We start from the raw sequence: 23,798 nt of genomic DNA, 5'->3' as shown, positions 1-23,798 counted from the left end.
ATGATGAAGCGCTGAAAATAATGATGTTGATGGAGAAGAAAATGGCAACCAACTCTAGTACTCTTGCCTGGAAAAGTCCATGGACAGAGGAGCCCGGTGGGCTGCAGTCCATGGAGTTACATGACTGAATACATGTGCATGAGGATGGAGGAAGATGGTTGGTAGCAATAAACTGGTAGAACTAAAAAAAAAAAAGATAATAATGATGTTGAAAACAAGCATACATTAGTGACTAATGACAAAAAGTTAATGCTATTGATGAATTCTGCAAAAACTGATTAAGAAATAATGACAGAAGACATTTATAACCCATGCTAGAGAATGACTTTACAGTTATTGAATAAATTAAGAAGATAATAAAAGTATATTCTAAATAACTTTGTGAAAGCTGTTAGTACCCATAACTTGCCCAAATTATCTACAAAATACTGCAGCAAATTTCAAGTTTGTGGTGAAACCTTGAAAATATCCTATTTGAGGTTAGAAATGCAACAAAGATGCTGACACTCTCTACTTCTGTTGAACATTTTATCGGAGACAATGAGTCACCCCATACATTGCTGGTGGGAATGTAAAATTGTACACTCATGCTGGAACACACTGCAGCATTTTCTTTAAAACCTAAACTTATAACCACCATATGACCCAGCAATTTGGGTATTTATCTCAGAACAATGAAGGCTTCTGTTCACACAGAAATCTGTACACAAGTCTATAGTTGTTTTATTTGAAACTGCCAAGAAACTGGAAATAATCCAGATGTCCCCTCAGGGGTCAATTGTGCAGTTTGCCCTAGGTTTATGCTGCTCTCTCCGGGCAACTTGGCCCAGCTCCTCCTCCCTAAGCCCACGGTCAGGTGGGCAGGTGGGCACAGGGGCCAGACTGGGTTCCCCAGCTGCAGGGTGGTGAGGGAAGCCCTGGACTAGAGGAACTGTTGTCGTAGAAGCGGCTGTAGGTGGAGAGTGGAGCTTGAAGTGGGGACTCCCTGTGAGGCCCAGGAACCTTTGGCTACTGACCACCTGCCCGGGTGTCCACATCTAAGTCAGTACCCGTCACCTAGGTCCCATCACCTTTACATTACCCCATCAATAGATGCAAGGGTAAGGTTTCTTCATGGTTGCCTGGCTAGCTCAGTCTCAGGGTCGTGGGTTCGAGCCCCACGTTGGGCGTTGTCTTTTCTTGGTTTGGACCTTTTGGAGTCCGGAGAAACTCAGCAGGTGAGCATCAGTGAGCATCAGATGGATACCAGGATACTACAGCTGGGGGAGCCCCTTTTCCAAGCAAGGCAATCCTGTGACCTGCCATCAAAAGGCACTCAACTGCCCAGCCGGACCCACAGATCCTTGCTGGCTTTTAGCCCTGGCTTTGACCCCAGCTCCTCCTCAAGCATGTTCCTGGCTGCAAGAAGTGTCAGCAAAGTGACCTAAAGGCCAAGCTGGGATGCTAGTATAGCCCGCCTTTCCTGGCATTGGGCTCATTGTAATCTGAGCACAGGGACCACTAGACTTGGTTGGGGTAGGGGGGTGTGGGTAGGGTGCAGGGGCTGCTTCCCAACTTGCCGGCACAGGAACCTCTGGAGTCCTCCCCTTGCCCACTAATCTATGAGCTCAACACTTTCCCATGGGTCTGAAATTGGAGCCTCCTCCCCGCCCCACCTCACTGGTCTCCCGAATTCCATATCTGGGATGCCACGGAGTTACAGAAGAGACCCAGAGGGTAGAACTTGTGTGGCTCGTTGGTCTAGGGGTATGATTCTCGCTTAGGGTGCGAGAGGTCCCGGGTTCAAATCCCGGACGAGCCCGTTTATTTCCGTTTTTACATGAAAATAGCTCTTCTCTAGAGATTTGAGAACTACGCCAAGTCCCCAGATGTTGTACTTCAAAGCTCCACACTTCGAGAGAATTAGAGAAGACATTTAAAAGCTTCAAGCTGTTTCCAGATACTTTTAAACTTTTAGTAGGAGTCTTGGGGATTCAGGGGTGTGGACATCACAGTGCAGGGCAATGCCTGTGGGGCTTCGGTCAGGTTAAGGCCGGCAGGGGAGAAAACCTGGAACAGTCTCCCCAAATCACCTACCTTTCAGGCTTCAAGTCCAGCAATTAATTACTCCACTGAGACTCAAACATGCCTGCTAAGTGTCTAGTAATGTATCGGGCCTGACTCCGGCACCCAAGGCCCTCCTCCTCTTTCTTGATTCCCTTCTCTTCTTCCTTCTCTCCTCTCCTGTCACTCCTCACCTGGGCACTCCCAGGTCTGCCCTGGTTCCACAGCCCCAGGTCAGGGAAGGGTTCCGGGAGCCCGGGTTGGGCACGGAGACCTGGGGTCCATGCTGTCAGGATCGGGGTCCTGTCCCCAGCTCTGAACCTCAGGCTGTTTTAGGCCCCATTTTTGGCGGCTGGGGGTCCAGGTGGAGTTTGAGTTTGACCCTTAAGGAGTTCCAAATCTAGAGAGCTGCTTTCAGTAAAGCGTAAAGATTCCCCACACCAGGGGCAACCACATGCCAAGGTCAGTCACCCTGTAGGTCAGGGTCACCACAGACGGAGACCAGGGCCATCTCTCAGGCCAAATCGCCTCTTTTTCCAGAGTCTGCTGCAGAACTCCAAGGCTGATTTGACTGTTGGATTTGATTTCCTGGAGGGAGAGGGGGAGCCATCTCTCTCCAAATTTGTTAAAAACAAACAAAAACACTTTAACCTATTGGTTAAAAAACTATAAACAGTTTTAAAGAAGTTATAAAGAAAAACACCCTGGCAGAGTTGAGGTTTCCAGTAACACAAATGGGTTTTGGGGACCAACCCTCTTTCTAAAAACAACTGAAAATGTTGGATATAAAAAACAAACAAACCTCAAAGCAGTTAAGAGCTTGCTTTTGGAAAAGTCAAGAAGGGCCTAATTTAAACGGATGTGGCGAACCAGAGGGATGATGGCGGCCCGAAGTTGCCGTGGAGCAAGAACACCTGCCAATCTCGGCAAACGTGACGGCCTTGGGCTCCGGGAGACCGAGGCAGAGCCCAGAATCTGCTCCTGGGTCCCCCCTGGAATCTGTGACCCCCAGAGGTGAGTATGAACAGGAACACACTCGTCCCGCCCCAACGCCGCCAGCTGCTTCTGCAATGCGAGTTCCCCGGCGTCTCCTCCTCCCGGCCCCTTTTACCAAATAAAATAAAAGGCGAGCCCGTGCGGAGACGGCGCGCACCCGTGGGACAAAGTACACCCGAGGCACAAGGGGCCCACGTCTACAGCGTCCTGTTTCCTCCCAGTGTCCGCCGTGTTGTTCCCATGCTGGTTTCTCCCCGGTTTCCGGGCTGGTGGCTCCAGCGCCCCCGACTCCTAGCCCGCCGCTTCATCCGGGCGGGTGGCCAGACTGCCAGGACCAACAGGACAAAGGAGATTAGAAGTCGCGGCAACTGAATCAAAGTTTGTCCTCTGATTCTGTCCTGGATTTTTTTTTTTTCAGCCATAAAGGACTTATTGGAGGAGATTGAAGGAGATTGAATCCGGACTGCGCATGGATAATCTTGTTGCTTGAGTAACAAAGGATGAAATCGGGATAGGGGGTGACGAGAGGAGAATCTGAGGTCCCGGGAGCTCTCCTGAGGGGCTGCGGCGGGGTGGGGGTGGGGGTCGGAACTTGAGCGGCTCTGGATTCTGCTGACTTTTTACCCTTCAGATTAATTAGGAACTTCAGTGAAGAAAGGTGGGTGGCGAGGGAAATTGCAGGGGGTGTGTCCCGATCCCGCGGACTTCGGCTTGGGCAGCTCCAAGGGTGTGGTTTGGCCTGGAAAAGCGAGGTCGGGCGGGGAGTATTCTGCGGGCTGGCGGTCTCCCGGAAATTGCCAAGCCCTGGGTGACGATGCCCAACGCCGGAGACTGTGGGGGAGGTTCTGACTGCCGCCTGCGGCTGAGCCTCGGCGGGCGCGGAGGGGTCGCCTCTCCGGCTCTCGGTGTTGGCCCCGCACGCCTTCTTTCAGCCCCGCGCTCCCCCGGGTCTTCTGTCCAGCCGCGTCCCCGGAGGACTGAACGTTTATCACGCACACCGCAGGGTGGTCCTGCCCAACGCGCCGCGGACTGATGCAGCCAGGGGTCCTCACTGCTCGCTGCATCTGTCAGCAGCAGGACAACCCAGGGCGTTCTGGAGACGGAGACTCCCGCTGGAGGGAGCCGACAAACCGGACTCCGCGGAGCGCGCGGGAGGAGCCACGGGAATGCAGGAAGAGGAGGGCGCAGCGGGAGGCGAGGGCGCGGCGCGCACAGGAGCTCTGCTGCGAGCGTCGGTTGTCGGTTTCGCTCAGGACTCTGCTCCTGGGCGTCTTGAACAGAGACTGGGACCTTGTAGGGACTCAACCAGGTTTCTAACAAGCACTCAAACCAATTCCTGGATTACTTTCTAACTACTGGCGACTAGTTATTCCTTCTTCCCGAGTTCCTGAGAACAGTCTTGGCAGCAGCCCCAGTGGCCTAATGGATAAGGCACTGGCCTCCTAAGCCAGGGATTGTGGGTTCGAGTCCCACCTGGGGTAGTATGAGGGACGATCTATCTTTCCTTAGATGGGAAGATGCATTTTGGGTCATTAGAAGATACAAAAATTCCCCACAATCTCTAACAAGGAAGGACAAAGACGGTGTTCCTGTACGTCTAAATGGGAAAACACGTGTGGTTACACATACACCTTAATGTGGTAATATGTGTGGTTTCATTCGAATTTTGCAAAGCAGTCTATTCTTTGATCCTCTAATTCCAATTCTTTGAATCTGTCTCAGAGATAAAACTACTGATGTAAGCACAAGGATGTTTTATTGCAGCAGAGTTTGATAAATAATAAATAAAAGGGAGATGGGATTGGCTATCTGTGGGAGACAGATGGAATATATTTCCCTTCATTAACACTGTTCAGCCTCAGAAAAGAATGTTCAGTCTATCCCAGTCGACTTGGAAGTTTTTGCTCTGAAAGGCGTGCTCTATGCATTTCTTATGTAACAAACAGTAACTCACAAGCTGCAGCTTTTCCTGCTTGACTGTACAGAAAGGAATCAGGTGTGGAAGGACACAGGCAGGAAGGGGAGAAAAAAAGCGACTCTAGCAAAATGCAGAAATACACAGATCAAAGACAGCAGACCTCGCCCCTTTGAAATGTAAGAACTGAAGGGGCACTCAGGGGAGAATTGGAAGTAAGGGGGGGGCAATGATAACGTTGACTTGATCTAGGTTAGGACTGTGGGTGATTTTCTGCCTGGACTTCTGTTATTTCAGTATAGCTACTTTTGTGACTTTTTATAATCACACGCCAGGAGAAAGCGCCCCGTGTCCTCAGAAACATCTCTTCTCTCTTTCTTTCTTCTTTTAATAACTGAAGAGGGCAGGGCAAGTTTCCTAACAGGGAAGAGAGAATCGCCCCTTAAAAGACTCCTAATGCACTTCCTGCTTGCCTATTGTGTTAAAAAACTGCAGGCATCGAGTCTGGTGAAGAAGGAAACAAAAATGAACAGCAGCAATTTCCTTTGATCTGGAGTCTGGCCCCCTTTCTTCCTCTTTCTTAAAAATCTAATTTGTCAACTGCAGTATCCTCAGTGCTTGGCATACATTAAACGTTCAATCAACACTTGAGTGAATAGATGACTGTTAGGCGAGTGACCCCTGGTATGTTGGGACATGTTTGGGGTCCAGAGCTTATGGGAAGATGCATGCTCCCCGCCAGGCGGCGCAGCGCAGCTCGGTGGGTTTCGCTGGCTCCTGGCCCAAGGAGTCCCCACTTCGACCGAACTCTCATCCTCCCGCAGCAGCTGTCGGTGGTGCTCCCACTTCATCTTCAGGATCTTGTCAGGTAGTAGGTGCACACTTTCTCCTGAAGGGAGGAAAGGTCCCCGTGAGCCCGGCTAGCTCAGTTGGTAGAGCATGAGACTCTTAATCTCAGAGTTGTGGGTTTGAGCCCCATGTTGGGCATACAGTCTTGTTTTGTTTTTTTCCTTTTTGCAGGGGAAGGCACGAAAGCCAGGATTCTTTTAAATACATACCAGAAGGTGTCTTTGAATGAAAATTCTTAATTTAGCAAGACTTAGAAAGATGGTATCTATAGTACTATATCAATTTTTAAAAAGGGCAACCAAAAAAACAATTACAAAAAAGAAAACAGAATAAAGAAAGACAGCCAGATATACTGCCTCCTGAGCGAATCCTGGAAGCAGCAAATGTCACATTTGTAATGAACAGTTTTCTAGTAGGGGCTTCCCTCATGGTCCAGGGGCTAAGACTCTGTGCACACAATGCAAAGGGGCCCGGTTGGGCACTAGATCCCACATCCCTCAACTAAAGACACCGCATGCCTCTACTAGACCTGGTGCAGCCAAATAAATAAATCTTTTAGAAATTTTTTTCTAGTAGCCTCGTTATATTCTTAAAAGTGAAGTCAATGTTAATAATATATTTTATCTTATCTGTGCTTAGTCACCCAGTCATGTCCAACTGTTTGGGACCCCTTGGACTGTAGCCCACCAGGCTCCTCTGTCCATGGGATTTTCCAGGCAAGGATAACTGGAGTGGGCTGCCATTGTCCTCCTCCAGGGGGTCTTCCCCACTGAGGGACTAAACCCATGTCTGCTTGTCTCCTGCACTGCAGGCAGATTCTTTACCTGCTGAGCCATAGCTAAGTTATTATAATTTCCCACGTAATAATATACAAATTATCAATGAGATATATTATAGTCTCAACCTCAGTACTTTCGAAATTTTGAATCAGATGGTTCTGGGGGGGGTGGGGGGAAGGGGGGTGGCCTGTGCATGGCAGAATCTTTAGCAGTATCCTTGGCCTCTAGATGTCAGTAGTCTCCTTGTGACAACCAACAATGTCTCCATACACTGTCCAAAGTCCTCTGGGAGGCAGAGTTGTTTCTGCTTGGAGTCATTTGTCTATAGAACCGAGGGCATACATATTGGTACAAACAGTTCACGCGTGGAGGGCTAACTTGACAAGGGCCAGATGGCAGGGTCATTTCATCCTGAGACAGCCAACTCAGAAGGCAGCCTGGTAAGGTCAGGAAATAGGCTGTGTACAGAGGACTTTACTAACAAAGCAAAGTTGCTGGACTTTGCTGTACAGTCAAAGCTATGGTTCTTCCAGCAGTCATGTTTGGATGTGACAGTTGGACCATAAAGAAGGCTGAGTGCCAAAGAACTGATATTTTTGAACTGTGGTGCTGGAGAGTCCCTTTTACTACAAGGAGATCAAACCAGTCAATCCTAAAGAAAATCAACCCTGAATATTCATTGGAAGGACAGATGCTGAAGCTGAAGCTCCAGTACTTTGGCCACCTGAAGTGGCCGACTCATTGGAAAAGACCTTGATGCTGAGAAAAATTGATGGCAGGAGGAAAAGGGGACGACAGAGGATGAGATGGTTCGATGGCATCACCAACTCAATGGACACGAGTTTGAGCAAACTCTGGGAGATAGTGAAGGACAGGGAAGCCTGGTGTGCTGCAGTCCATGGGGTCACAAAGAGTCCGAAAAGAGTTAGCGACTGAACAACAACAAGAGGACTTCACAAATACGCTGATATGTTGAGACTAGCAGGAGCCAGAATTCTTGCTGGTGGAGTTGGAAAGAGAAGGCTTCAACAAATCCTATGGTGTTGCACTGGAGTTGAAGGTATTAATAACATTTTCTGGTAACTTGGTAACTGTTGTTTCACTGGTAAAGAGGGTTGTTCTAGTGACTTCATAAAGTGAAGTGGAAGTGAAAGTGAAAGTGAAGTTGCTCAGTCGTGTCCGACTCTTTGCGACCCCATGGATACCAGGCTCCTCCGTCCATGGGATTTTCTAGGCAAGGGTACTAGAGTAGGTTGCCATTGGTGGCTCGGAGGGTAAAGCGTCTGCCTGCAGTGCGGGAGACCTGAGTTCGATCCCTGGGTTGGGAAGATGCCCACTCCAGTATCCTGGCCTGTATAGTAGATGGGGTCCGAAAGAGTCGGATACGACTGAGTGAATGACTTTCACTTTCACGTTATGATCTCAATCCTTGCATCTCCTTATATTTAGAAGAGCACTAAATCCCTTCATGGTGACATCAGATCCTCACTACTAGCAGAAGAGTCCATAAAAGCACGTCTTAAGTGGTATATTTTCCTGCCTGCCATCAGCATCTTTTCTAGTTCTATCAGTTTTCTGTATTTCTTAACTGGCATAGTCTATATAACGAACTTTTTGCTTTTTGCCGTGTCCGTCCGTCTCAAGGAGAGGAGCTGCCGCCCTTAGGCTCATAAGCAAAGGATGGACGTGTGGAACCGCTCCAGCCTCTAGGTCAGGAGGAACAAGCAGACTCCCCACCGAACCCAATAGGCCGAAGGCCCGCAGCGCCTTCAGTTAAGACGGGCTCATTCACCCCAAGACTGCGAGCGCGGAGCCGCCGCTGACTGCAAAGAGGTCGGGTGGTGATGGAGCGGAGTTCCGGCCCGCGAAAGCAAGCCCCTTTCTACGTGCGGACCACCAGCCCCACGACCGCCCGGGCCATCCACCGCAGCCGCCCGCACTTGATCCGAAACAAGTACCGCCGGAGTTGCGCGCGGCCGCCATCCGCAGAGCGCGCGCCATCCTGCGCAGCCCTCAGCCTGTGATGGTGCAGAAGAAGCGGACCTGCCCTATCCACAGCCCTTGGATGACTCCCTTTCCCGAAGCAAAGACATTATCTCCGACCCTCCTAAAGAAAGAGGGAGGGGAGAGGGGGAGGGAGAAGGAAGAAGAAAAAAGAGTAAATGCTAAGTTCATTCCTTTAATTGTTCACTTTCACCTTCAGTTATTCAGGAGATCCGGTTTGATCCCTGGGTCGGGAAGATCCCCTGAAGGAGGGCATGGCAACCCACTCCAGTGTTCTTGCCTGGAAAATCCCATGGACAGAGGAGTCTGGAGGGCTACAGTCCATGGGGTCACACAGAGTCGGACAGGCCTGAGGGACTAACACTTAAACTTATTTATGGCAAATTATCTTAAAATTTTCTCTTTTAAAAATAGCGTTAATACTGATTCACAAATTTTGACATATTTAATATTTTATAATCACTTATAGGGGTTCCTTGGTTCCAATTAGGAAAAGGAGTACGTCAAGGCTGTATACTGTCACCCTGCTTATTTAACTTATATGCAGAGTACATCATGAGAAACGCTGGGCTGGAAGAAGCACAAGCTGTAATCAGCATTGCTGGGAGAAATATCAATAACCTCATATATGCAGATGACACCACTTTTATGGCAGAAAGTGAAGAGGAACTAAAAAGCATCTTGATGAAAGTGAAAGAGGAGAGTGAAAAGGTTGGCTTAAAGCTCAACATTCAGAAAACGAAGATCATGGCATCTGGTCCCATCACTTCATGGGAAACAGATGGGGAAACAGTGGAAACAGTGTCAGACTTTATTTTTTGGGGCTCCAAAATCTCTGCAGATGGTGACTGCAGCCATGAAATTAAAAGACACTTACTCCTTGGAAGAAAAGTTATGACCAACCTAGATAGCATGTTGAAAAGCAGAGACATTACTTTGCCAACAAAGGACCGTCTAGTCAAGGCTATGGTTTTTCCTGTGGTGGTGTATGGATGTGAGAGTCGGACTGTGAAGAAAGCTGAGTGCTGAAAAATTGATGCTTTTGAACTGTGGTGTTGGAGAAGGCTCTTGAGAGTCCCTTGGACTGCAAGGAGATCCAACCAGTCCATTCTAAAGGAGAGCAGTCCTGGGTGTTCTTTGGAAGGAATGATGCTAAAGCTGAAACTCCATTACTTTGGCCACCTCATGCGAAGAGTTGACTACTCATTGGAAAAGACTGATGCTGGGAGGGATTGGGGGCAGGAGGAAAAGGGGACGACAGAGGATGAGGTGGCTGGATGGCATCACCGACTCGATGGACATGAGTTTGAGTGAACTCCGGGAGTTGGTGATGGACAGGGAGGCCTGGCGTGCTGCAGTTCATGGGATCACAAAGAGTTGGACACAACTGAGCGACTTCACTTTCACTTTTCACTTTCATGCATTGGAGAAGGAAATGGCAACCCACTCCAGTGTTCTTGCCTGGAGAATCCCAGGGATGGTGGAGCCTGATGGGCTGCTGTCTATGGGGTCGCAGAGTCAGACACGACTGAAACGACTTAGCAGCAGCAGTGGACATGGTCCTAGCCTAGTGCATTGATGAAGTTAGAGGTCATGGGTGTTTAACATAAATTACCTCATTTAATCTCACAATTCTACAAGGTGATTATTATTTCTCCTTTCTACATAGAGTGAAAATTTGTAATTCTCTGAAGATTGGTAGCTTTCTCAAAGTTATACAACTGATGATGTGGGTCTGGAATTCAGTACCGATCTAGGTGATCCAAAGTTTAACCCTTATCCACCTTCATGTGTATTTCCCAGCAAGGCTAGGTGGGGGATAAAATATAGAATTGGGAGTTTTCTCTAGCAGAAGGGTTGCGACTACTGACGATCCCCAAGATTACATCATTTCCAGTGTTGCCAAGTCCTGAAGCAGCAATTATATAATTCTGATGACAGGTCTTTATTATCAGTGTTGGATCCAAAAAAAGCCCACAGAGGAGAGGAGACAGTGACTATCTGCTCGTCTCTGAGGCCCTCAGGGCATATGGCCCTAGTGGCCATCTAGTCTCCTGTAAAGAGCTGGCCGTGTGATACCCAAACATCCTTCTTGCACAAACGGCTGTGACTGTGCATCCCCATCCCCTTGTTCATGCAGACTCAGCCTAAAAACCAAAAGATGAGTCCCTCTCCTTCAGAAAAAAAATCTCTCACCAGGTCTAGAAAAGAGAAGCAAACATGGGAATTCTGGGGACCGTGAAGACTACCATTCTTCCCAGGTAAGAGTCAGATGGGTGGGACTTCATCAATCATTTATTTATTTATGTAAATTTATTTATTTACATCCCTATGGTGTAAAGCCTTAAGGGGGCACTCCTCATTACATCTTCCTTTTAGCGGCTTTGTAGAAACAGTTCTGAGCTCATCTGCAGTTCCTGCTCAGGCATAGCCAATATATTTTGTCTGTTTATGAGACCCTGAACTGTGAGGAAAACAAATGGACTGAGTTTCTGCCAGTCCTCTGGGTTGTTTCCATTTTAATTTTAGGAATTTGAGTTCGGGAGCTCAGCACACATAGCCAAAAAGGCTGGCTCAGAGCTCTGTAAATTGCTCCAGAAAATCGAGCCCAGGAAGGAGTAGCAGTGATACTATCATTGGGAGCAGTTTTTGATTGATCATTATATCATCCGCAGAGCAGGTGTGCTAGGAATGTGTAACAGCTACAGATTAGAGTAAGGGAACTAAAAAATATTCTCTAAGGCAACATCACTAATGATATTAATATCAATGACATCAGTACTCTGTTTCAGGGTATATGCTTACTGTATGTCAGTCTCTATGTCAACCATTTACACTTGTGTTATCCAGTACTCATCATAAATAATAAAGTCTCTATTAATATTCCTGTATCTGCAGTGTTTCTGATACTTACATTAAAAATACATGATTATGGTAGAAAGTTTAAACATACACAAAAATTATGGACAAAACCACTGTCACATTTTCTCGGGGTCCTTCTAGAGGCACAGCACAAGCATAAGGAAACAGCCCTCATTTTGCTAATACAAGAGGCACAAAACATACCCGGAGAAAAGTGCTAATGCCTCAGCAAGGTGTTAATACCATGGCCTTTCTCCTTGCATTCTTCTTAATTGCCCCATTTTGACCATCATTTTCCAGGCTTTTGAATTTTTCCTGCTGCTGTCTGCTTTGGGGTCTAGGCTCCCAGCCCCATGGGAGAGGCGAACCAGTCAAGAGTCTCTGAGTTCCTCCTCCTGGGGCTCTCCAGGCAGCCCCAGCAGCAGCAGCTCCTCTTCCTGCTCTTCCTCCCCATGTACCTGGCCACGGTCCTGGGAAACCTGCTCATCCTCCTAGCCATCAGCGTGGACTCCCGCCTGCACGTCCCCATGTACTTCTTCCTCTGCAGCCTGTCCTTGGTGGACACCTGCTTCTCCTCCACCACTGTCCCCAAGGTGCTGGCCAACCACGTACTCGGGAGCCAGACCATCTCTTTCTCTGGGTGTCTCACACAGATGTACTTTGTTTTCATGTTCGTGGACATGGACAATTTCCTCCTGGCTGTGATGGCCTATGACCGCTTTGTGGCTGTATGCCACCCCTTACACTATTCAGCAAAGATGACTCCCCAGCTCTGTGCCCTGCTGGTCACTGGATCGTGGGTCACTGCCAGCTTGAATGCTCTGTTGCACACCCTGCTGATGGCTCGACTCTCCTTCTGTGCAGACAATGCCATCCCCCACTTCTTCTGTGATGTGACCCCCCTCCTCAAGCTCTCCTGCTCTGACACACACCTCAATGAGGTGATGATACTGATTGAGGCTGCCCTGATCATGATCACCCCGTTCGTTTGCATCCTGGCTTCATATGTCCTTATCACCTGTGCTGTCCTGAGGATCCCATCCACAAAGGGGAGATGGAAAGCCTTCTCCACCTGTGGCTCCCACCTGGCTGTGGTTTCCCTCTTCTACGGCACCATCATTGCTGTGTATTTCAACCCTTCATCCTCACATTCTTCTGAGAAGGACACTGTAGCTACTGTGATGTACACGGTGGTGACCCCCATGCTGAATCCTTTCATCTACAGCCTGAGGAACAGGGACTTGAAAAGGTCTTTTGGAAAAGTGGTTGACCGGAAAATGTTTTCTGTCTCAGGAAAGAATAAAAACTGAGCCTCCTCCCCATGCAGATTTATTTTCTTAGCAACTAAGTATCAGTTGAGCCGTTTTGCCAAGGGCAGTCTGAAAGGAAACATTGATGGACGGGAGGCCTGGTACTGCAATTCATGGGGTTGCAAAGAGTCGGACAGGACTGAGCGACTGAACTGAACTGAGGAGCATGTAGAAGACAATCATTATTTATTTGTGGACCTAATTCACCTAAAACCCTGCTGCATCTACCAAGTAAAGAGACCCTTTTTTTTAAATGACTAACTTTTGAATTATTTTACAACCACATCCAATTTTTTTCTTTTTAAGTGGTATGTTTAGAAAGATACACGTTCCACATATTTTTGAATTTTAAAGTCACCTGGAAGTTACGGCCCACCCACTGATGTCCAGGTCCCAAGCACAGACCAAATAGATCAGAATCTCTGGAAGTGGGGCCCCAACACTGGGATTTTAGAAAGCTCGCGATTCTACTGTGCAGTCAAGATGACGAATCCCTGGTCTCCATCATCTTATGTGCTCCCTGTCACAGTGAGTCATAAAGATTTGGTCACAAAAACGCTCACAAGAGTAGTTATGAGACGCAGATAAAGAAACAACCGAGTGAAATATGAAGACTAAAATCGATAGTAATATTTCAGGTGAGACTCAGGCTCAGGTAGACTTTCGGTTCAGAGCTTGGAGAGGCGAAGCGGCGCAGAGTGCGGAAACCCCCTGTGAGCATCCTGATTGGCTGTCTGATCTTAGGGGGCGGGGTCATCCGGGCAATTTTCGATACCAGGAATCCAAATCAACATTTGCTCTTCCTTCTGCCGGGACCCACGCCCCCTGCTTTCCTCCCTGGCTAGCAACCCTCTGCCACACCTTCAAAGCAAGTCAAATGCCACTTCGTCCTCCACGAGCCCTTCTGATTCTCGAGCTCTGCTTTTTTCTTTGGTTTATTCTTCCCATCCCCAAGGATTTCCCACATATTATAAGACAGTCCATACCCAAATTCACATGCTATTCACTTTATTCCCTAGTGTCTGGCACTGCTCTTAAACCAAAGGCAATACTCAGATCCAGCTGAAAGAAAAAAAAAAAAAGGATGAATGAATGTCGCCTTAACTTTTATCTATTTTGGCTGTGCTGGGTCTTCGTTGCAGTGAAGGGGCTGTGTTACCCAGAGACATATACCATCTTAGTTCCCCAACCAGGGATGGAACCCGCATCTCCCACATTGGAAGGCAAGTTCTTTACCCCTAGATCACCAAAGAAATCCTTGCCTTAACTGTTAATTTGAACATTCTTTCTTGAGAAGGAGTTTAAAATTTGCCCCATTTAAAAATCACTTTTGTTACTTGACAGGTAATACCTACATACTATGTAACATAAAAAAAAATCACTAAAAAGAAGATCAGAATAACTTGTAAATTTGCTGCTCCAAGATAACTTCAGTATTACACATAAATATAGCTTTAGAAAAGTTGGCTGCACTTTTTCCATTTGTGTTCTCATTTTCCACCTCCTTCTTCCCATCTCAGTAAAAGTCTTAGAAATTTGATTTTAATGGCCATATAATATTTTATCCACTCATGGATGCAATTTATTCATTCCTTGACTCTGGACAACTTAAAGTGTCTATGTGCTATAAATAACACAGCTGTACACTTCCTGGTGTAGAAAGCTTTGTGGTAGTGTCACAGTTAGCCTACATACCTATTGCCCCAGCTTGGAGTGAAAATTAAGGTCATCGTTCCTTTATTTCTTCATTATTTCTGTCCCACTCCACCTGATAAAACTGTCAGGAAGTCAAATACCTTTCTCTTGGTGTCAGAGCATCTCAGAAATTCACTCAAAGGCGTCAGTCAGTCTTGCTTTCTGCTGCCAGGTGGAGAGAGAATTGGAAGTTCTCTCTCCACCCAAGGCCATGATTGTGTGAGCTGCTAGAACCCAGTGTAGCTACTGAACCTTGATCTTGTTTGATCTCCTGGAGGCCTGTTTTGCTGCGGCATTGATGCTCATGGCTCACGTCCCTTTGGGGGTCCACCTCTGGCCTCGGGTCACAGCTATTGGTGGTCAAGTTTATTTTATCCTCCATAAAATTCTGACTCTGCTCCATGGCAGCCCCATGCATGGGGGCTCCCAGCTCCACTGTATCAAAGCAGCCCTGCCCGTGAACACCCAGCTCAGATCTACCCTCTACCTTTGAGATTCCTGCTGGATCCTTGGGGTCTTTTTTGATGTGGAATGGACTTCAATCAGGTTTCTTCTACACCATAGCTGTATCTGTGAAACAGGATTCACATAAGCGTATATGAAGATGATAATATTTGGATATTGATTGATTTGAAAAGTGATGAACATTTTAACTATTTTCTCTGTAATATTTGGATGTTGATTGATCTGTAAAGTAATAAACATTTCAACTACTTTCTCTCTGTATATTAACAGATTTTACCTTTTGATTTGATGCTGGGTTATGGAGGGCATGGAGCTTCATGAATGTTATACATTCATCATAGATTGTATCTGTTAGTAACTGAAAGATCTTTATCCTCTTTAATCCTTTTTTCATCTTAAAGCAGGCTTTAGTTAATATTAAAATCACATCTCTACTTCCTTTCAGCTTGTGTTGATTCATTCTCTCAGACTTTCTAAAATAGTTGACTTGATGAAGGGTTCTTTCCCTGTGTCAGTATCTTTTTTTTTAAGCTTCTAGTACACTAGAGAAAATTAGAATATAATTCTATACATAGAAAGAATAGTCAATGATAACTGTTTCCATCTCCCATTCACTGTTAAAAATAAAGGAAACAGACTTCCCTGGTAGAGCAGCGGTTAAAAATCCACCTGCCAATGCAGGGGACATGGGTTCCATCCCTGGTCCAGGAAGATTCCACACCTTCTGCAGGGCAACTAAGCCTGTTGCCACAACCACTGATGCCTGCAATCTGGAGCCCAGACTCTGAAACAAGAGAAGCCATGGCAATGAGAAGCCCTCGCAACTAGGGAGTAGCTCCCGCTCTCCACAGCTAGAGAAAGTCCCCGTGCAGCAACGAAGACCCAGTTCAGTCAAAAATTAACATATTTATTTTTTAAAAACCCACGAGTATAAAATTAATACATGCTTTGTAAGACACAGTTCTCCGTGTGTTTATTGCTTTTCTGCACATTTTGTGACCAGAGACATTTGCTTCTTTTGTTCTAGATCATTTCTTGAAGGATGTTTCTATAATGAACAGCACTGGAAGATGGAAACGGTGTGTCTTTCCAGAGCAAAGGGCAGATTTTTCACCATCCAGTGTAATAAATGTATTCTTCTGGGGCAAAGTTCAGCCAGGCTTATTTCCAATGACAAGATCTGATTTCTTAAGCTTGAGGAATCCTCTCCTGTAACACATCCATTGCATATGCAGGTGCTACTTGTCCTTATTCACATCATTCTGTGAGAATCAGGGCTTAGGAACTGGTGTAAAGGCAGGTACTCTGGCTCCTGCTCCTGCTGGCATTAACACAGGCATGCCTCATTCTATTGTGCTACGTAGTCACTGCACTTTTTTTTTTTTTAGCAAATTGAAAGTTGGTGGCAACTCTGTGTCAAACAAGTCTCTTGGTGCCATCTCCCCAGAAACATTTCCTCACTTTGTGTCTCTGTCCTATTTTGGTAATTCTTGCGATATGTGAAACTTTTTCATTATTATGATAGTTTTATAGTGACATATAATCAGTAATCTTTGATGTTACTACTGCAAAAGATTCTGGCTCTCTGAAGACTCAGATAGTGGTTAGCACTTTTTTGGCAAAAAAAAGTATTTTTAAAGTAAGGTATGGGGCTTCCCTGGTGGTTTAGTGGTAAAGAATCTGCCTGCCAATGAAGGAGACACAGGTTGATCCCTGGTCTGGGAAGATCCCACATGCTGTGGAGCAGCTAAGCCTGTGCACCGCGACTACTGAGCCTCTGCTCTAGAGCCCATGCTCTGCAAGGAGAGAAGCCGCCACAATGAGAAGCTGTGCACCACAACTAGAGAGTGGCGCTCACTTGCTGGGACCGGAAAAAAGCCCACATAGCAAGGGAGACCAAGCAGAGCCCAAAGTTAATAAATATATAAAATTATTTTTTAAATAAAGTAAGGTATTAAGACACAATGCCACTACATAAATAATTGTCTTGCCTACTTTTTGGCCTCTTTGTACCAAACAATGATGCCAAAAAATATTGTCTAAGGTTTACATGTCACTCTTGGGTCAAAACTTGAAGATATTAGAAATGAAGCCAGTACTATGGAGATAAATCCCAAACAAAATTCCCTGGGACTTCAAACCCAGGACCTGGCTGATCTGGGCCTGTGCCCGTAGATGGAGAGATTCAGTTATTAAATCTTTGTTCTTCTCTCTAATGAGGCTCTTAGGGAGTTTGGTCCCAATGGCTGTGAAGTTCTTGCAAACACCTGCTCTGTGATTGCCCCAAATATTTTTCCTGCACAGGGGGCTAGGACCATGAACCCCTGCTCCTCACTCAGTACCTGTCTGTGTTTCCAAGACATTCTGGTCCTCAAAATGGATAAAAGCACTAATGACCACTTATCCAGACATGAAGAATGCTTGATGGCAATAAGCACCAACCTCCCCCAGGTAAGAATACAGCAGTGAAGACACTGATATCTATTAAGACAGGAAATCTTTAAAGGAACCTCCTCTGCTATGTCTTCCAGATACAGGAAGTTAATAGCAGGAGGTCATGAGTTCATCAGGTGTCACTCAAGATGAACCCAGTAATGATCAACCGTTCCTCTTGTTTCTTTAAGACCCATGTATGAGTTAGGTGGGTAGGGGAAGAACTGGAATATTTAAGCAGAGACTATATAGTCAGAGTCATGCTGTGTAGAAGCTTGCCCGTTTTTCAGATTTTTAACATAAAAATTTCGTCAGTTATGCCTCAATAAATCCTCAATAAAGTACAGGGGAGGAAGCAATGGTATTTTCAAGATAACACCATCAGTTGACTGTTCATCGACTTCTCTGGTGCCCCAGTGGTAAAGAATCTGCCTGGCAATGCCTGCCAATGCAGGTTGGATCCCTGGTTCAGGGAAGATCCCCTGGAGGAGGAAATGGCAACCCACTTAAGTATTCTTGCCTAGAGAATTCCATGGATTGAGGAACCTGGCGAGCGATAGTCCATGGGGTCGCAAAGAGCTGGACACCGGTTAGCGACTAAACAAGCAGCTGGTTGGTTGTTCTATTCACGTCTCCTCCAGACCAGTCAGCAGAGACTGTCATTCCCCAAAGAGGCCACACGAGGGCGACGCTAAAGTTTTAGGCGCTCAGTCGTGTCCGACTCTGCGACTCCATAGACTAGCCCTTCAGGCTCCTCTGTCTATGGGATTCTAATAACATAAGAATCAGTGAGTCCAATAGGGAAAACATCAGAATTGAGTGTTGGAGATCAGTAGCATAGGTGGGGTGGGCACAACGGGAGTAGCAAATCTATAAACTGATTTGCAAATGTGATCCTGCCTGGAGCCTGATTTCGCAGCTATTTACCTTCCTTGTCTGGGTTTCTGATTTCACTGTTGTCTATTCACCCAGATTCAGCTTAAGAGAGGGGCAAACCAGTCGAGTGTCTCTGAGTTCCTCCTCCTGGGGCTCTCCAGGCAGCCCCAGCAGCAGCAGCTCCTCTTCCTGCTCTTCCTCACCATGTACCTGGCCACGGTCCTGGGAAACCTGCTCATCCTCCTAGCCATCAGCGTGGACTCCCGCCTGCACGTCCCCATGTACTTCTTCCTCTGCAGCCTGTCCTTGGTGGACACCTGCTTCTCCTCCACCACTGTCCCCAAGGTGCTGGCCAACCACGTACTCGGGAGCCAGACCATCTCTTTCTCTGGGTGTCTCACACAGATGTACTTTGTTTTCATGTTCGTGGACATGGACAATTTCCTCCTGGCTGTGATGGCCTATGACCGCTTTGTGGCTGTATGCCACCCCTTACACTATTCAGCAAAGATGACCCCCCAGCTCTGTGCCCTGCTGGTCACTGGATCGTGGGTCACTGCCAGCTTGAATGCTCTGTTGCACACCCTGCTGATGGCTCGACTCTCCTTCTGTGCAGACAATGCCATCCCCCACTTCTTCTGTGATGTGACCCCCCTCCTCAAACTCTCCTGCTCTGACACACACCTCAATGAGGTGATGATACTGACTGAGGCTGCCCTGATCATGATCACCCCGTTCGTTTGCATCCTGGCTTCATATGTCCTTATCACCTGTGCTGTCCTGAGGATCCCATCCACAAAGGGGAGATGGAAAGCCTTCTCCACCTGTGGCTCCCACCTGGCTGTGGTTTCCCTCTTCTACGGCACCATCATTGCTGTGTATTTCAACCCTTCATCCTCACATTCTTCTGAGAAGGACACTGTAGCTACTGTGATGTACACGGTGGTGACCCCCATGCTGAATCCTTTCATCTACAGCCTGAGGAACAGGGACTTGAAAGGGGCCTTGCAAAAAGTGATTGGCAGGAAAACATGCTCTTCTTGATGATGGTACCATAGATCTTTCATTGGAAGTTATGTAAATCTTTGCCAATTCACTGAAATGTAGCTGTCAGTGTCTACAAAGAACTCAGAATAAAGAAATACTCTCAGCAGATACTTATCAATGACCTGGGACTTAAGTACAACCCTTTGAACAGGTAATTGCATTTATTTCTAGTTACTGTATTTTAAATTACTTTGCAAAAAGGTCAAGTTTTCATTTCTAAGTGATCACTTTAAAAAGTTACACATAACAAATATTTTTGCATTTCCCTTCTGGAAATGTTCTCAGAAACCACTATTGGTTTTCAATCTCGGATGTATGATATTATCAGCCGTGGAGCTTTGAAAGTATATATACTAATGCTGGACTAAACCTTGACCAATTAAATTAGTATCTTTGTGCTGGGACTTGGGCATTAGTAATTTCCCCCCTAAACTTTCCCTAGGGGTTCTAATGCACTTTTAAAAAAAGTTTTGTTTGGTTTTTGGCTGTGGTGGGTCTTCCTTGCTGCAGCTGGGCTTGCTCTAGTTGTGGGGAGCAGGGGCTGCTCTTTGTTGTGGCACATGGACTTCTCATTGCAGTGGCTTCTTTTGCTGCAGAGCAGAGGCTCTAGGTGTCCTGGCTCAGTAGGTATGGCACATGAGCTTTGTTGCTCCGCAGCATGTGGGATCTTTCTGGACCAGCAATCGAACCATTGTCCCTTGCTTGAACGTGTATTCTTAACCATTAGACCACCAGGGAACCCCAATGTACTTTCTCAGTTGGCAATCAGCTGAGTGACTGGAGTGATGCATTTACAAGCACCATCTGGATTGCTGGCAATAAGCAACCTAAGAATCCCCTGGGTTGCTGCAGCCACAGACAGTAGAATGAATTCTCCCTCAGAATGTCCAGAAGGAATCAACCTTGCCAACACTTGGATTTTGGACTTCTAGCCACCAGGGCTGTGAGATAAATTTCTGTTTAAAGCCATCTATTTTGTGGCACTTTGTTATGGCAGCCCTTGGAATCTAATATGGTATCCCCACAGAATTGCTTGCCTTTTCCTGTATAACCGTCTTCTGCAGTTATTTGCATTCTTCTTGGGTCTTCCATTCTGGCAATAAGGATTGGGTCATCTTTTTTGAAATTGTGAAGAAGTAAGAAATTTATGCAAGTTTTGCTGTTGCACTCCAAAGTGCAAAAATTGCAGCCATTGTGTGTAATGAGTGCTTAGTTAAGATGGATGGCATTTCATTTGTACACTCAGCATTGGGCACTGGGTCTGGTTCATGTAAAGTGTAGCATGTTTCATGAAGAGTGCGTAAGTAGCTTAAATCAATTTCCTCGAAGTAATTATTTTGTTTTTTCCTTTTCATATTCCCTACTTCAGTTAGACTGTATTTCCACGAGTGCAAGGACCAAGTTTTAAATTTTTTTTTCAATTGGCATGTAATGGTTGCTCTAGAATTATTATTTGCCTGAAAAAATGATTATATGACTGAATCAGTATAGGGAAGTCACTGGAGAGGTAGACGAGAAAGTTTCCTGAAGGAGTTGATGGGTTTGGCTCATATCTCCACCACCTTTCAAGTGTTATGGAAGCCTATATACATGTTTTAATGTAGTTTTTAATGGTTAATTTTTTCCAAAACATTTTCACAAAAATTAACCCTCTTGTCCTGCTTTCTGTAATTTTTCACTTCTCTCCTCGAGCCCCCACCATCCCCTCTCAACTCCCTCATCTCCCTTCAAAAGGCCCAATGACCTCTGCAGAAACTGTGCTCAAGCTTCTTCCCTTGCTGTCAGTACACTAGTCCCCACCTCCACCCCCCACCCCCGCCCCGTTATTCACAGTTTCACTTTCTGCAGTTTTAGTTACTCATGGTCAACTGTGGTTTGAAAAATATTAAATGAAAAATTCCAGAAATAAACACTTCATAAGTTATCAGTTTCACACGATTACAAGTAGCCTGATGGAATTTAATGCCACCTCTGTTCTGTCCAGCCCAGGACATGAATTATCTGTTCATCCAGCACATCCTGACCATTAATCACTTAGCAGTTCTCTGGCTTTTCAGGTCAACTGTCGTGGTATTGCAGTGCTTGTGTTCAAGTCACCCCTTATTTCACTTATTAACAGCCTCAAAGAACAAGAGTAGTGATTCTGGAAATTCAGATTTGCCAAAGAGAAGCCATAAAGTGCTTCTTTTAAGTAAAAAGGTGGAAGTTTTCAACATGATAAGGAAAGGATGAAAAAAATATGCTGAGATTGCTAAGATCTACCGTAACAATCTTTTTTGAAATTGTGAAGAAGTAAGAAATTTGGAAGGACTGATGCTAAAGCTGAAACTCCAGTACTCTGGCCACCTCATGCGAAGAGTTTACTCATTGGAAAAGACTCTGATGCTGGGAGGGATTAAGGGCAGGAGGAGAAGGGGACAACAGAGGATGAGATGGCTGGATGGCATCACCGACTCGATGGACGTGAGTCTGAGTGAACACCGGGAGTGGGTGATGGACAGGGAGGCCTGGTGTGCTGTGATTCATGGGGTCGCAAAGAGTCGGACATGACTGAGCGACTGAACTGAACTGATGAAATTTGTGCAAGTTTTGCTGTTGCACTCCAAAGTGCAAAAATTACAGCCACTGTGTGTTCAGTTCAGTTCAGTCGATCAGTCATGTCCGACTCTGCGACCCCATGAATCGCAGCATGCCAGGCCTCCCTGTCCATGACCATCTCCCGGAGCTCACTCAGACTCACGTCCATCGAGTCCGTGATGCCATCCAGCCATCTCATCCTTGGTTGTCCCCTTCTCCTCCTGCTCCCAATCCCTCCCAGCATCAGAGTCTTTTCCAATGAGTCAACTCTTTGCATGAGGTGGCCAAAGTACTGGAGTTTCAGCTTTAGCATCATTCCTTCCAAAGAAATCCCAGGGTTGATCTCTTTCAGAATGGACTGGTTGGATCTCCTTGCAGTCCAAGGGACTCTCAAGAGTCTTCTCCAACACCACAGTTCAAAAGCATCAATTCTTCAGCACTCAGCCTTCTTCACAGTCCAACTCTCACATCCATACATGACCACAAGAAAAACCATAGCCTTGACTAGACGGACCTTAGTCGGCAAAGTAATGTCTCTGCTTTTGAATATGGTATCTAGGTTGGTCATGACTTTTCTTCCAAGGAGTAAGCGTCTTTTAATTTCATGGCTGCAGTCACCATCTGCAGTGATTTTGGAGCCCCCAAAAATAAAGTCTGATACTGTTTCCACTGTTTCCCCATCTATTTCCCATGAAGTGATGGGACCGGATGCCATGATCTTCGTTTTCTGAATGTTGAGCTTTAAGCCAACTTTTTCGCTCTCCTCTTTCACTTTCATCAAGAGGCTTTTTAGCTCCTCTTCACTTTCTGCCATAAGGGTGGTGTCATCTGCATATCTGAGGTTATTGATATTTCTCCCAGCAATCCTGATTCCAGCTTGTGTTTCTTCCAGTCCAGCATTTCTCATGATTACTCTGCATAGAAGTTAAATAAGCAGGGTGACAATATACAGCTTTGATGTACTCCTTTTCCTATTTGGAACCAGTCTGTTGTTCCATGTCCAGTTCTAACTGTTGCTTCTTGACCTGCATACAGATTTCTCAAGAGGCAGGTTAGGTGGTCTGGTATTCCCATCTCATTCAGAATTTTCCAGTTTATTGTGATCCACACAGTCAAAGGCTTTGGCATAGTCAATAAAGCAGAAATAGATGTTTTTCTGGAACTCTCTTGCTTTTCCCATGATCCAGCGGATGTTGGCAATTTGATCTCTGGTTCCTCTGCCTTTTCTAAAACCAGCTTGAACATCAGGGAGTTCACGGTTCACGTATTGCTGAAGCCTGGCTTGGAGAATTTTGAGCATTATTTTACTAGCATGTGAGATGAGTGCAATTGTGCGGTTTTGAGCATTCTTTGCCATTTCCTTTCTTTGGAATTGGAATGAAAACTGACCTTTTCCAGTCCTGTGGCCACTGCTGAGTTTTCCAAATTTGCTGGCGTATTGAGTGCAGCACTTTCACAGCATCATCTGTGAAATGAGTTACATTACTGTGTGTAATGAGTGCTTAGTTAAGATGGAATGGCATTTCATTTGTATATGATATTTTGAGAGAGACAATATTCACATAATTTTATTACAGTGTGTGTGCTTAGTTGCTCAGTCATGTTGGACTCTTTGGTACCCGGTGGACTATAGCCTGCCAAGTTCCTCTGTCAATGGAATTTTTCAGGCAAGAATATTGGAGTGGGTTGCCATTTCCTTCTCCATTTATTACAGTATATCATTATAATTTATATTTTATTAATTTTTATTGTTAATATCTTATTGTGCCTATTTTATAAATTAAACTGTATCAGAATTATGTTACTACAAGAAAAAACACTATATATATGGTTCAGTAGGTCCATAGTTTCAGGTATTCACTGGGGGTCTTGGTTCATACCCCCCAAGGATAAGGGGGAAACCACCGTAACTACTGAACAGAGTCAGCTTCACCACTTTAACTAATG

General features: G+C 46.0%; 2 protein-coding genes and 3 non-coding genes across 5 annotated transcripts; all 5 read left to right on the top strand.

The window, feature by feature from the left end:
- Positions 1–1,729: 1,729 nt before the first annotated feature.
- On the top strand, positions 1,730–1,801 carry TRNAP-AGG (transfer RNA proline (anticodon AGG)). The gene has a single exon. It is a non-coding gene; the product is annotated as a tRNA-Pro (tRNA).
- A 2,646-nt stretch (positions 1,802–4,447) lies between these two features.
- On the top strand, positions 4,448–4,520 carry TRNAR-CCU (transfer RNA arginine (anticodon CCU)). The gene has a single exon. It is a non-coding gene; the product is annotated as a tRNA-Arg (tRNA).
- A 1,348-nt stretch (positions 4,521–5,868) lies between these two features.
- TRNAK-CUU (transfer RNA lysine (anticodon CUU)) lies at positions 5,869–5,941 on the top strand. The gene has a single exon. It is a non-coding gene; the product is annotated as a tRNA-Lys (tRNA).
- A 5,860-nt stretch (positions 5,942–11,801) lies between these two features.
- On the top strand, positions 11,802–12,758 carry LOC138075742 (olfactory receptor 1F1-like). Its single transcript, XM_068967716.1, has one exon. It carries the CDS (start codon positions 11,802–11,804, stop codon positions 12,756–12,758), a length of 957 nt encoding a protein of 318 aa, XP_068823817.1.
- A 5,577-nt stretch (positions 12,759–18,335) lies between these two features.
- On the top strand, positions 18,336–19,271 carry LOC138076192 (olfactory receptor 1F1-like). The gene has a single exon (XM_068968409.1). The coding sequence runs from the start codon at positions 18,432–18,434 to the stop codon at positions 19,269–19,271; it is 840 nt and encodes a 279-aa protein (XP_068824510.1). The 5' UTR covers positions 18,336–18,431.
- Positions 19,272–23,798: the final 4,527 nt, after the last annotated feature.

This window comes from Capricornis sumatraensis, chromosome 3 (assembly GCF_032405125.1).
Source record: "Capricornis sumatraensis isolate serow.1 chromosome 3, serow.2, whole genome shotgun sequence".
Classification (NCBI taxonomy): Eukaryota; Metazoa; Chordata; class Mammalia; order Artiodactyla; family Bovidae; genus Capricornis; species Capricornis sumatraensis.
Note: the sequence above shows the minus strand (reverse complement) of the source record. Positions and strands in the feature narration are given on the sequence as shown.